The 11,510-nt window shown below is 48.7% G+C and overlaps 1 protein-coding gene across 1 annotated transcript in view; it reads right to left on the reverse strand.

The window, feature by feature from the left end:
- The window catches only part of LOC108800294 (alpha-N-acetylneuraminide alpha-2,8-sialyltransferase-like), an 18,823-nt gene extending 10,286 nt beyond the window's left edge, over positions 1–8,537 (reverse strand). Inside the window, exons 1-5 of the mRNA XM_018572271.1 lie at positions 8,413–8,537; positions 5,348–5,434; positions 3,904–4,110; positions 2,768–2,909; positions 1,485–1,594 (exon numbers count right to left, since the gene is read on the reverse strand). Coding sequence (XP_018427773.1) covers positions 1,485–1,594; positions 2,768–2,909; positions 3,904–4,110; positions 5,348–5,434; positions 8,413–8,537 — 671 coding nt within the window. The remainder of the gene's footprint in view (positions 1–1,484; positions 1,595–2,767; positions 2,910–3,903; positions 4,111–5,347; positions 5,435–8,412) is intronic.
- Positions 8,538–11,510: the final 2,973 nt, after the last annotated feature.

Raw genomic sequence — 11,510 nt, forward strand, 5'->3', positions numbered from 1 at the left:
TCTACTTTTTTGAGGTTGTGGATTTGGGGTTCTTGGGGTTTTCATGAGCTGTAAGCCATAATCATCACAATGATGACAAATCACGGCTTGAATTATCTTGCTTTGCATGTAATGAGTCTCTCTCATATATTAGTTTCACCTTTTAAGTTGCATTAGTGAAATAAATGAACTTTGCACGATATTCTAATTATTCCAGTTTCACCTGTACATCTATATATATATTATCATTATTATTTATTTTATATTCTGACGACGGCCACTGTAAAAAAAACCCCCAAAAAACAGAAAGGGCACCTCCCTGAAATGAGACGGGAACCTCCCTGAAATAAGGTTTTGCAGGTTGGGATGCCTGTTAGCACTGCAAAGCAGGAAGCAGAACCTTGTATATGTAATGTAAGGTTAAAAACAGAGGTGTTGTTGAATACATTTGCAAACCCCGAGGTCATAAGAGGACGGACTGTTGATCAGGCATAGGCTGAATATCCAGCAGTCAACTTAAACACTCCTGACTAGAACAGGTGTGCACTGTAGAGGACTGAGCTGCAGTGCTGAGTAAGGTCTCGTTCACACCTAGGCGTATTGCATATGTGGTAAAAAAGTCGCGCGTTTCCGAAGGCTACTTGGCTGTATCCCAAAGTAGTACCTGTACCTTTTCAGGCGTGGGCCGTTTTGTAGCGCGTTAGGGACGGGCGGAAATACGCCAAAGTGGGAACGAGACCATTAAATACAATGGGATTTATATTTTTGAGCGTTTTGTAGAGCGTTCGTCGAGCGTAGAACGCGCTACAAAACGTTCAGGTGTGAACGAGGGCTAAAGTCCAGCAGATGCCAAACAACACTAACACCCCATTCACACTGAGCGACGTGTATATTGCGCGTTTTTTCGCGCGATTTTTCGCTGAGCGGCTAGGAGCTTCATTGCGCGATATTGAGTGACAGTGCACATTTTATCGCGCTACGTAGCACGTTTTTTGGGGCGGGACTTCGTCGCTGCTACATTGGGCTGTAACCAATCAACAGCGATCTTGATGTGACATCATTCTTTCCTTCCCTCTTGCAGTGCAAAAGTGACCCCTTCTGTAGCGCGACCAAGTAGCGCAATATCGCCGGTAATGCGCGACACCATACAGTCTGTCGGAGCCGAATCGCACGACATCCGCGGGAAAAAGGGTCACGTACGAGCGACGAGCTACAGGCGACATTGAGCTGTGAGATGTGAACAGCTCCATTGAAATGCATTGGACGAGCTACGTAGAGCGACATCGCGAAATGTGCGTGATTTTCGCGGTGGAAATCGCGCAATGAACCGCTCAGTGTGAACGGGGCCTTAGCACTACAGTGTGCATAGAAACAAGTGTTTTTTTTTTTTTTTAAACATTTACAAACATTGAAATCAACATAAAATGTTATGACTTTAGGTGGGAGACTCTCTCAGTCAAGTTGGGTTTCTCTTTTTTTGGGGATAGTCTTATCTTTGCTCTTACCTAAACACAAAGTCAGCGTGGTCGATTTCAGCGCCGCAAAAGCTGTTGTTTAAAATTCCGCCATTGCCCACCACTGCACAGCTTTTGAATGGCTTCTGGAAGGGGGAATTCTACGATAAAAGAGAGATGAAACTTTGTTTACAATTCCACCTTATTGGAGCTCCATTCATGACTTCGAGGACAGGATTAGGTGTAACTCATTTCGAAGATACAACAACCAAAACAGTACAAAAATCCATGGCCCCGCATCTAAAATGTTGACTTATTTACACTGAAAGTCATAACCCCCCCCCCACCATCCAGGCAGGGGCATATCTGCCGCGAGGCAAACAAGGCCGTTTGCCTCGGGCGGCAGATTCCGGCGGGGCGGCAAATGTACCGGCCCGCGGGCTGTCACTTTGTGGCCCGCAGCCCGCTCACAAGTCAAGGACCGCGTACCTGACTTGTGGGAGCAGCTACACGGTCTGCATCTCTGTCGGATGCAGACCGTGTAGCTGAGTCTGCGCCGGCACCCGGATCCTTTCAGGCCAGCGCTCTTTCAGTGAATGCTGGCCGGAAGGATTGTGCAGGATCGATTGGTGAGGTCTGCAGCAGACCCTACCAATCGACCACCGATCACCGGGACCGACGTGCAGAGGCAGCTGTGCCCGCCCCCTCCCCTGTCCATTCCGCCAGTCAGCGCTGGAGGATCAGAGCGGGGAGGGGGGAATCCAGTCTCTCCCCTGTCACGGCAGAGAGCCGTGACAGGATCGAGAGGTGAGCGAACGCCGGTATGTGTTCCCTCACCTCCCGATCTACTGAGCCGACCTGCGACAGTCTCATTGTCACAGGTCGGCTAGAACTATGAGGAGGAGTGAAAATCACTCATCTCATAGTTCTAAGGGTCACGGGAGAACACACACTAGCGTCCTCCCGTCAGCCTAAGCTCAGTATATAGGGAGCCACAGCTCGCGGTATACTGAGACGCCGCAGCCGGGACGGATCCCGACAATACTGTCTGGATCCACCCAGCTGCGTGAGTGACAGCTGGCTCTGCCTATCCAGAGGCAGAGCCAGCTGTACCCGCCCCCTCATCACAGGTGGGCTAGAACTATGAGGCTGAGTGATTTTCACTAGTTCTCCTTTAAGGCGGTCCAGCATTGGCAGTAGCCCCCCGTATACCAGCCCTACCCCACCATGAGTTTACCTTTCCGTTCACCAGTTTTGTGTTTCGCAGACCCGGACAGCCTGAAATCGATCTCTAGAAAGAAATGACAGAACTCGGTTTCTTGGCCATGACCCACCTTTGGGAACAGGCTGTGAAGGCTCTCGGTGACCTTCTTCTTTCCTTCATGTCCATCAAAGTGGATTGTGCGTCCGATTGGAGTGTTCTCCTGCGTCACGAAGGCTGAGTAGGAGGCGTTGCAACATTTTTGAAACTCCGCCCTGAGCAATGAGCAAGAATTCGTATATTAACCACTGCAAGACCAGGTGTTACACCCCCTTCCTGGCCCGGCCATTTTTCAGTATTCAGCGCTGCGGTACTTTGACTGACATTTATTCCGTCATGCAGCGCTGTACGGAAATAAATTTTATACCATTTTTTGGGGGACAGATAGGGCTTTCTTTTGGTGGTATTTATTCACCACTACGGGTTTTATTTTTTACTATAATTAGGAAAAATTACTGAAAATTTTGAAAAAAATCGTTTTTTTTAAACATTATGTTAGGAAACATTTATTATTACCCAGTTTTTTGGTAAAATATAAAAGTCGTGGTCACGTCGGGTAAATAGACACCAAACATGTCAAGCTTTAAAATTGCGCGCACCCGCGACATCGCAGAAATCTACCATACCCAAAATTGGCCATAGGCGACACTTTAAAAGCTTTTACCACGAAAAAATTGGGAGGAATGTCCTCTAATGCAGCGCTGCCCCTGAGGTGAGGGTAAACAAATGTCGGTTGCGGTACTTGGTGTGCGGCTCCTAAAATTGCGGACCGGGGTGTCCAACGTTTTACTGATAGAGAAGACAAAAAATACAGAAGCGCACTACCAAGTGGTGACTGAGCAAGAAAAGATAATAAGGGAATAATGGAATGAGACTTACCAGGGTGTGGGTACTAGCGCGTTGTCAGCGACGAAGTGTGGATGAATTGGGAGTCCAGGGTTGCTGGTGGTGGTGGGCAGGGTAATGTGGCAATAGTTGGTGCTGGGAAGAATACGATGTCAAAGGGGATCTGGGTCAGACGTTTAGTGTGGCAGGGATCGGAGGGGGGGGGGGCAGGCTCGGGTTTGGGAGAAGGACTGGCTGTCTGAAACGTGCTGGCTGCTAACGGATGTGTGCCTGAGAACTGTGTGTGTGTGGGGGGGCCGCGGTGAACAGTTGATGCTGTCAGGCAGGGAATGTCCGGGGGAAGCCAATGGTGAGGAAGATAACCTGGAGGTGGATGTTGAGGTCGGGGTGAGACTACACCGCTGGAGGGCACGAGCAGCGAGCCCGAAGCAGCGAGCCTGAAGCAGCGAGCGGTGTGTCTGTGAGGTACAGCGGTTGAGAACGAGTGGCGGAGGTGGTGGGTGAAAGTGTTCAAACTGGCTACGCGTTTCGAAGAGTGGGTCTTCTTTTTCAAGCCACAGAGTGAAGGGGCTTGAAAAAGAAGACCCGCGGATCGCTTGTATGTTAACAGGCATCGCTGCCTGTTTTTAAATTGCGGCCATTTCCCGCTCGCGCGCCGCTGGGGGGTCTGAGGGGGTGATCTAGAGCTAGAGAGCTCCGGGCCGGCCGTTTTTTTACTATGGCCGGCACGGAGGCAGTTAATCATCATCTAATCCCCAAATGGATGACATTTGTTCTGTTCACTGTTTTAAATCAATATCAAAATCTCATTAATGCAATTTAAAACATTTCTTCCTTTCACCTATTTTTTTTCTTTTTCCTCCTTAATTGAGGATCCCTTTGCACCCTCTTTCTATCTACATGCACTCCAGCGATGGCTGCATGGCATTTTTCAAATAAGTTTTCCTGATGGTGACAACCTTTTTCAACACAACAGAGTATCTACCATAGATATATATATATAACAGAATTTATAAACACTGCCATCTAGTGGCTGAAATTGTATACTGCAGGAGTTGTTGCTATAAACACAGTAATGTGTATTCTAACACTGACGGCCCAAGCTGCTCACCTTCTTATCTCCATTACACCCGTCTTTTTCCTGAGTGTATACTGAGGAGAAATGTGAATTTAATATCTTGCAGTCTCCGCTCTAATTCCTCCCAAAGGTGTTCTATGGGGTTGAGGTCAGGACTCTGTGCGGCCAGTCACGTTCCTCCACCCCAAACTCCCCCATCCATGTCTTTATGGACCTTGCTTTGTGCACTGGTGCGCGGTCATGTTGGAACAGGAAGGGGCCGTCCCCAAACTCCTCCCACAAAGTTGGGAGCATGAAATTGTCCAAAATGTCTTGGTATGCTGATGCCTTAAGAGTTCCCTTCACTGGAACTAAGGGGCGGAGCCCAACCCCTGAAGGACAACCCCTCCCCCCCACACCATAATCCCCACTCCACCAAACTTTACACTTGGCACAATGCAGTCAGGTAAGTACCGCTCTCCTGGCAACCGCCAAACCCAGACACGTCCATCGGATTGCCAGACAGAGAAGCGTGATTGGTCACTCCAGAGACCACGCCTCCACTTCTCTAGAGTCCAGTGGCGGCGCGCTTTACACCACGGCATAATATGAAACCTGAGAATGTGCCGGTGGGTGGTTTTTGTTTTTTTTAATTTGCCTTTGAAAAGTACAAAAGAATCTTTTGTTGCCTGACCTCCAATGTAAGTACACACACAGAATGTGATCAATTTTATTGGCTTCTTTACTTACTTTAGCAGGTCGCGTACTTTCTTATCTTCTTTCCAAGGACACCCCTGAAGAGCCCTCACCACCTCAATAAATTTTTGCTCTCTAAATCTACAGAGAGACAGGAAGAAAGAAACATTGTTCATGAAAGAGTTCACAGAGAACGATGGAAAGTTCTGCTTATCATTGTACATAAAATGTCTCCCCCCCTCAGCCATGGGAGTCACAGGTTTAATATCTGTGCAGGTGCCTTGACCCTCAAGGATGGGATTATGTACCTATAACAAAGGGGGTCCCCAACCTTCAGACCTCTCGACATGCCCATCTTGGACAATCAACATCTACACATTCCACGTGTGACTGGATGAAGGTGTCTGTGCTACCCGTGTGAATATAAATACTGGGGCATGTTCCTGTGGCTTGGATAAGCTAAAAAATGTCCTCATAATGGGCACAGCGGGTGTACAGACCCGGGAACTCAGCACAGGGATGGTGGGAGCCCCTCATAATGGGCACAGCGGGTGTACAGACCCGGGAACTCAGCACAGGGATGGGGGGAGCCCCTCATAATGGGCACAGCGGGTGTACAGACCCAAGAACTCAGCACAGGGATGGTGGGTACCCCTCATAATGGGCACAGCGGGGGTACAGACCCAAGAACTCAGCACAGGGATGGTGGGTACCCCTCATAATGGGCACAGCGGGGGTACAGACCCGGGAACTCAGCACAGGGATGGTGGGGGCCCCTCATAATGGGCACAGCAGGTGCAGCGGTCTCACCAAAAGAAGGAAAACTCAGGCACTTCTCTTCCTAGTGGATAAAACAATGAGTGCCGGCAATGGCATAGGGACGGGTGTGATAGTGGTCCAGCTGTGACTGCAATAAATGGGCAGTCATAACAATCAAAACAAATCAATGGACCCAAAGGAAGAACCCAAATGTTTCTACACTGTGGGCCCACTGTGGATTATTTTAATTAACCAACAACAATAGTAATCATGGACGGCCTGGACCACATACACCCACCTACCTATATTTTCACTGTGCCAAGCTTAATACGTCGCTTCATGCTAATAGCAATCTTCCCAACTTTATGTTTGGCAACAGCACTTGCTTAGGGGATAACTGCACACTGGGACCTCCCAAATAGTTCTGTGGATGAGGACTGTGACCTTTCTGGGAAACAACGCGTTTCACCCACTAGGACGTCACATCATCAAGGGCATCAAAGCATATAGACATCACCATTAACCAGTAAGGGTATAGAACACACATTTCTGCTTAAAGGAGAACTATGAGGCGAGTGATTTTCCCCCAGCCTCATAGTTCTAAACAAACACGCAGCTGGGAGGATCTCGGCAGTAATAACTATACTGAGCTTTGGGTGACGGGAGGACGCTAGTTTATGTCCTCCTGTGACCCTTAGGAGAACTATGGGGAAAACACTGACCTCATAGTTCTCTTTTAAGGATATAATTAGGTTTTCCTCCTAATAATACATTCCATGTTATAGATCAGAAGGCGTCATAAAAACCTGGTTTAGGGTCAATAAAACAGTTTATATCCCATTCTACGTCTACTCGTAAATCCAGCGAGTCTTACAGCCCACAGATAAGGACATTGTTTTATGATCCATCATGGTGTCCTAGGTAGAACATTGACTAAGACAACCCTCAAATCTACTGATACACATGGCTACATTCCTGATACCATTGGTCTCAACGTATTCCCAGCGACAGTGATACCTCTGATGATCATTTCCAACAATATGAAGTTATCAAACTGAGGTTCTTGGAGAAAGGGTTTGATGACATGGCCTTAGATGAAGAGATCGGAGTTGTTGGCATTATGCGTAGGGATACCTTTGGCTACTGACCTCGGCTTATTCTCCGACTACGCTTCTGCCTTCTCCTATTCTACTACCCAACCCGTCCTGTTATACCACAAATTTTCCTGCTGTTTTAGCTACTGGACTCTGAGCCTGATCCCAGATTGTGACAGTAGCACTCTACTAGGGCTATGACACTAGATAGGGACACTTTTAGGTCAGAGCTTGTTCCACAGATGGGACACATTGTTGCAGTGCAGCCTCCTGCCCTTCAGCCTTATCATACTTCATAAGGTTGGTGTGGAGAGTATGGCTATTGCCTGTAGGGCTGAGGAACAAGCCCAGCATCAGGACCTGGTGATGCCCTTCAGCCTTTATCATACTTCATTATGTTGGTGTGGAGAGTATGGCTATTGCCTGTAGGGCTGAGGAACAAGCCCAGCATCAGGACCTGGTGATGCCCTTCAGCCTTTATCATACTTCATTAGGTTGGTGTGGAAGGTATGGCTATTGCCTGTAGGGCTGAGGAACAAGCCCAGCATCAGGACCTGGTGATGCCCTTCAGCCTTATCATACTTCATTAGGTTGGTGTGGAGGGTATGGCTATTGCCTGTAGGGCTGAGGAACAAGCCCAGCATCAGGACCTGGTGATGCCCTTCAGCCTTATCAAACTTTATTAGGTTGGTGTGGAGGGTATGGCTATTGCCTGTAGGGCTGAGGAACAAGCCCAGCATCAGGACCTGGTGATGCCCTTCAGCCTTATCAAACTTTATTAGTTGGGTGTGAAGGGTATGGCTATTGCCTGTAGGGCTGAGGAACAAGCCCAGCATCAGGACCTGGTGATGCCCTTCAGCCTTTATCAAACTTTATTAGTTGGGTGTGAAGGGTATGGCTATTGCCTGTAGGGCTGAGGAACAAGCCCAGCATCAGGACCTGGAGGCGCAGACACTCAACACATCCCAGGTGAATATTGTAGACCTGCAGTGAATGACTGCAATGGAAAAGCCAACTCCATCCATCTATGATTGATCCATCATGTGTACACGCCTGTGTTCTTAACACAACTTCTCAATGTTGCAATAAACCCCCAAACGAGAGTACATAATATTCAGCTGAAAGCCTTCGAAGACTTTGGGTCCATGTTGGCAGGTGACCCAGTGACCAAAAAAACGATGGGGCTTTGAAGAATGGTTCCCAACCAAAATCAGCTGTTCTGCATGAACAATGGCCCTCCCCTTTGGCAGAGAACAGATAACATACATGTGCCGGGTCATTCCAAAGAGGTTCTTTTGACAGTTCAGGTCCACCTCTAAGAGCTGTTTTGCTCTGAAATAAAGTGATCCTTGGAGGAGACCCCTGGCCGTGTGCCGGTGCTTCAGCATCATGGACCGCCAAGGTGGCGCAGGAGCCTTTGCTGTGCACCGGGGTCCCTGCGGGCACGCAGATTGGACAGGAGGAGGTTTGAGGGGGTTCAAAAATGTAACTTCACTTAAGAAAGGTTCCCTGTTTATTGGTAATTGAAACCTGAACATAAATGGCGGCCATCTCTCTAAGGAGTACCCCTCAGCTCGGCCATTTTGGATGGCTCCACTTGTTGATCCAGGTGGTGCTCGGTAGCTGTTCTAATGAGTAGGGAGCAAGACAACCTTCCCAATAGACGTAGATGTAGACGTGGAAGGAAGACAACTTTCCTGATAGATGAAGATGTAGACGTGGAAAGAAGACAACATTCCCAATAGATGTAGATGTAGACATGGAAGGAAGACAACCTTCCCGGTAGACGTGGAAGGAAGGCAACCTTCCTGATAGATGTAGACGTGGAAGGAAGACAACCTCCTCGATAGAGGTAGACGTGGAAGGAAGACAACCTTCCCAATAGATGTAGATGTAGACGTGGAAGGAAGACACGCTTCCCGATAGATGTAGACGTGGAAGGAAGACACCCATCCCGATAGAGGTAGACGTGGAAGGAAGACACCCATCCCGATAGAGGTAGACGTGGAAGGAAGACACCCAACAACATTCCCAATAGATGTAGATGTAGACATGGAAGGAAGACAACCTTCCCGGTAGACGTGGAAGGAAGGCAACCTTCCTGATAGATGTAGACGTGGAAGGAAGACAACCTCCTCGATAGAGGTAGACGTGGAAGGAAGACAACCTTCCCAATAGATGTAGATGTAGACGTGGAAGGAAGACACGCTTCCCGATAGATGTAGACGTGGAAGGAAGACACCCATCCCGATAGAGGTAGACGTGGAAGGAAGACACCCATCCCGATAGAGGTAGACGTGGAAGGAAGACACCCTTCCCGATAGAGGTAGACGTGGAAGGAAGACAACCTTCCCGAAAGAGGTAGACGTGGAAGGAAGACAACCTTCCCGATTGAGGTAGATGTGGAAGGAAGACAACCTTCCCGATAGATGAAGGCGTAGACGTGGAAGGAAGACAACCTTCCCGATAGATGAAGACGTAGACGTGGAAGGAAGACAACCTTCCCAATAGATGTAGACGTGGAAGGAAGACAACCTTACCGATAGATGTAGACGTGGAACCTTCCCAATAGATGTAGACCTGGAAGGAAGACAACCTTACCGATAGATGTAGACGTGGAACCTTCCCAATAGAGGTAGACGTGGAAGGAAGACAACCTTCCCGATAGAGGTAGACGTGGATGGGCTTCAAAGCGGATCAGACTTGACATTTGGTTGATGTATAGGTTGGTTGTGGAACCATCTGCAAGGGTTCTTCTTTGGCTGTACACTGCATCATCCGGGGGGACCAGAAGGAACAACTGATGAAGGTTTAACCGTTCCCTACTCTCTGTGATAACCACAAATCTGTGTTGGCTGGAGTAGACTTTAATCGTTGGGAAGTGCGGTGTAACCATGTGCACAGTATGTTGGTTGGAGGGGTCTTCTCCCTGCACAGATTGACTCCCTACATATTGTATCGTAACAATGTATCATGTCCCGGTGTCTCTGCTCTGTATTCCCCCTGACAAGGAAGGTCACGTATGTGCTTACTGATAACATGGCTACATACCAGAGATCGGGACAGGGGACCTCGGACCACTCGTCTGTCCTAAACCCGACATTTGTACTTTGAGCTCGGCTCGGATACAAGAGTTGGAGACGACCCAATCGTGGAAGAGTTCAGTTCCCGCTAACAATACTCCCAGCATGCTGTGCGGTGAGGTCCTGAGCGCCACCTCAGCTCTGCACAAGCTCAGGATTTTCTCTGTTACACTTTATTACAAATTCCTATCACATGACACAAGAAAAGCTTCACTCACATTCTCATCACCGAGTTCAGTACCAGAGACCTCAGATGTGAACATTCCCCCGGGGACAGCGCAGGCTTCATTCTCCTTGTCCTGTAATAAGGAATGACAGGACATTACAATGAGGCGCTCCAGTCCTCCTATCGTTCCCGACCGTGTCCCCGCTATCTCCTAACCTTCTCCTTTCCCTTCCCCACTCCTCTCCTCCCCTCTCCTCTCTTCTTCTCTCCTTTCCCTTCCCCTCTCCTCTCTTCTTCTCTCCTTTCCTCTTCTCTACTCACCTCTCCTCTCTTCTTCTCTCCTTTCCTCTACTCTACTCCCCTCTCCTCTCTTCTTCTTTCCTTTTCCTTGCCCACTCCTCTCCTCTCTTCTTCTCTCCTTTCCCTTCCCCACTCCTCTACTCCCCTCTCTTCTTTCCTTTCCTTTCCCTTCCCCTCTCCTCTCTTCTTCTCTCCTTTCCCTTCCCCACTCCTCTACTCCCCTCTCCTCTCTTCTTCTCTCCTTTCCTCTACTCTACTCCCCTCTCCTCTCTTCTTCTCTCCTTTCCTCTCCTCTCCTCCCCTCTCCTCTCTTCTTCTTTCCTTTCACTTCCCCACTCCTCTCCTCTCTTCTTCTTTCCTTTCCCTTGCCTACTCCTCTCCTCTCTTCTTCTTTCCTTTCCTTTCCCTTCCCCTCTCCTCTCTTCTTCTTTCCTTTCCTTTCCCTTCCCTTCTCCTCTCTTCTTCTTTCCTTTCCTTTCCCTTCCCCTCTCCTCTCTTCTTCTTTCCTTTCCCCACTCCTCTACTCCCCTCTCCTCTCATCTTCTCTCCTTTCCTCTCCTCCCCTCTCCTCTCTTCTTCTCTCCTTTCCCTTCCCCACTCCTCTACTCCCCTCTCCTCTCTTCTTCTTTCCTTTTCCCTTCCCCACTCCTCTCCTCCCCTCTCCTCTCTTCTTCTCTCCTTTCCTCTCCTCTCTTCTTCTCTCCTTTCCCTTCCCCACTCCTCCCCTCCCCTCTCCTCTCTTCTTCTCTCCTTTCCTCTCCTCTACTCCCCTCTCCTCTCTTCTTCTCTCCTTTCCTCTACTCTACTCCCCTCTC

The sequence above is a fragment of the Nanorana parkeri genome, unplaced genomic scaffold (genome assembly GCF_000935625.1).
Source record: "Nanorana parkeri isolate BGI_ZX_2015 unplaced genomic scaffold, ASM93562v1 scaffold1984, whole genome shotgun sequence".
Classification (NCBI taxonomy): Eukaryota; Metazoa; Chordata; class Amphibia; order Anura; family Dicroglossidae; genus Nanorana; species Nanorana parkeri.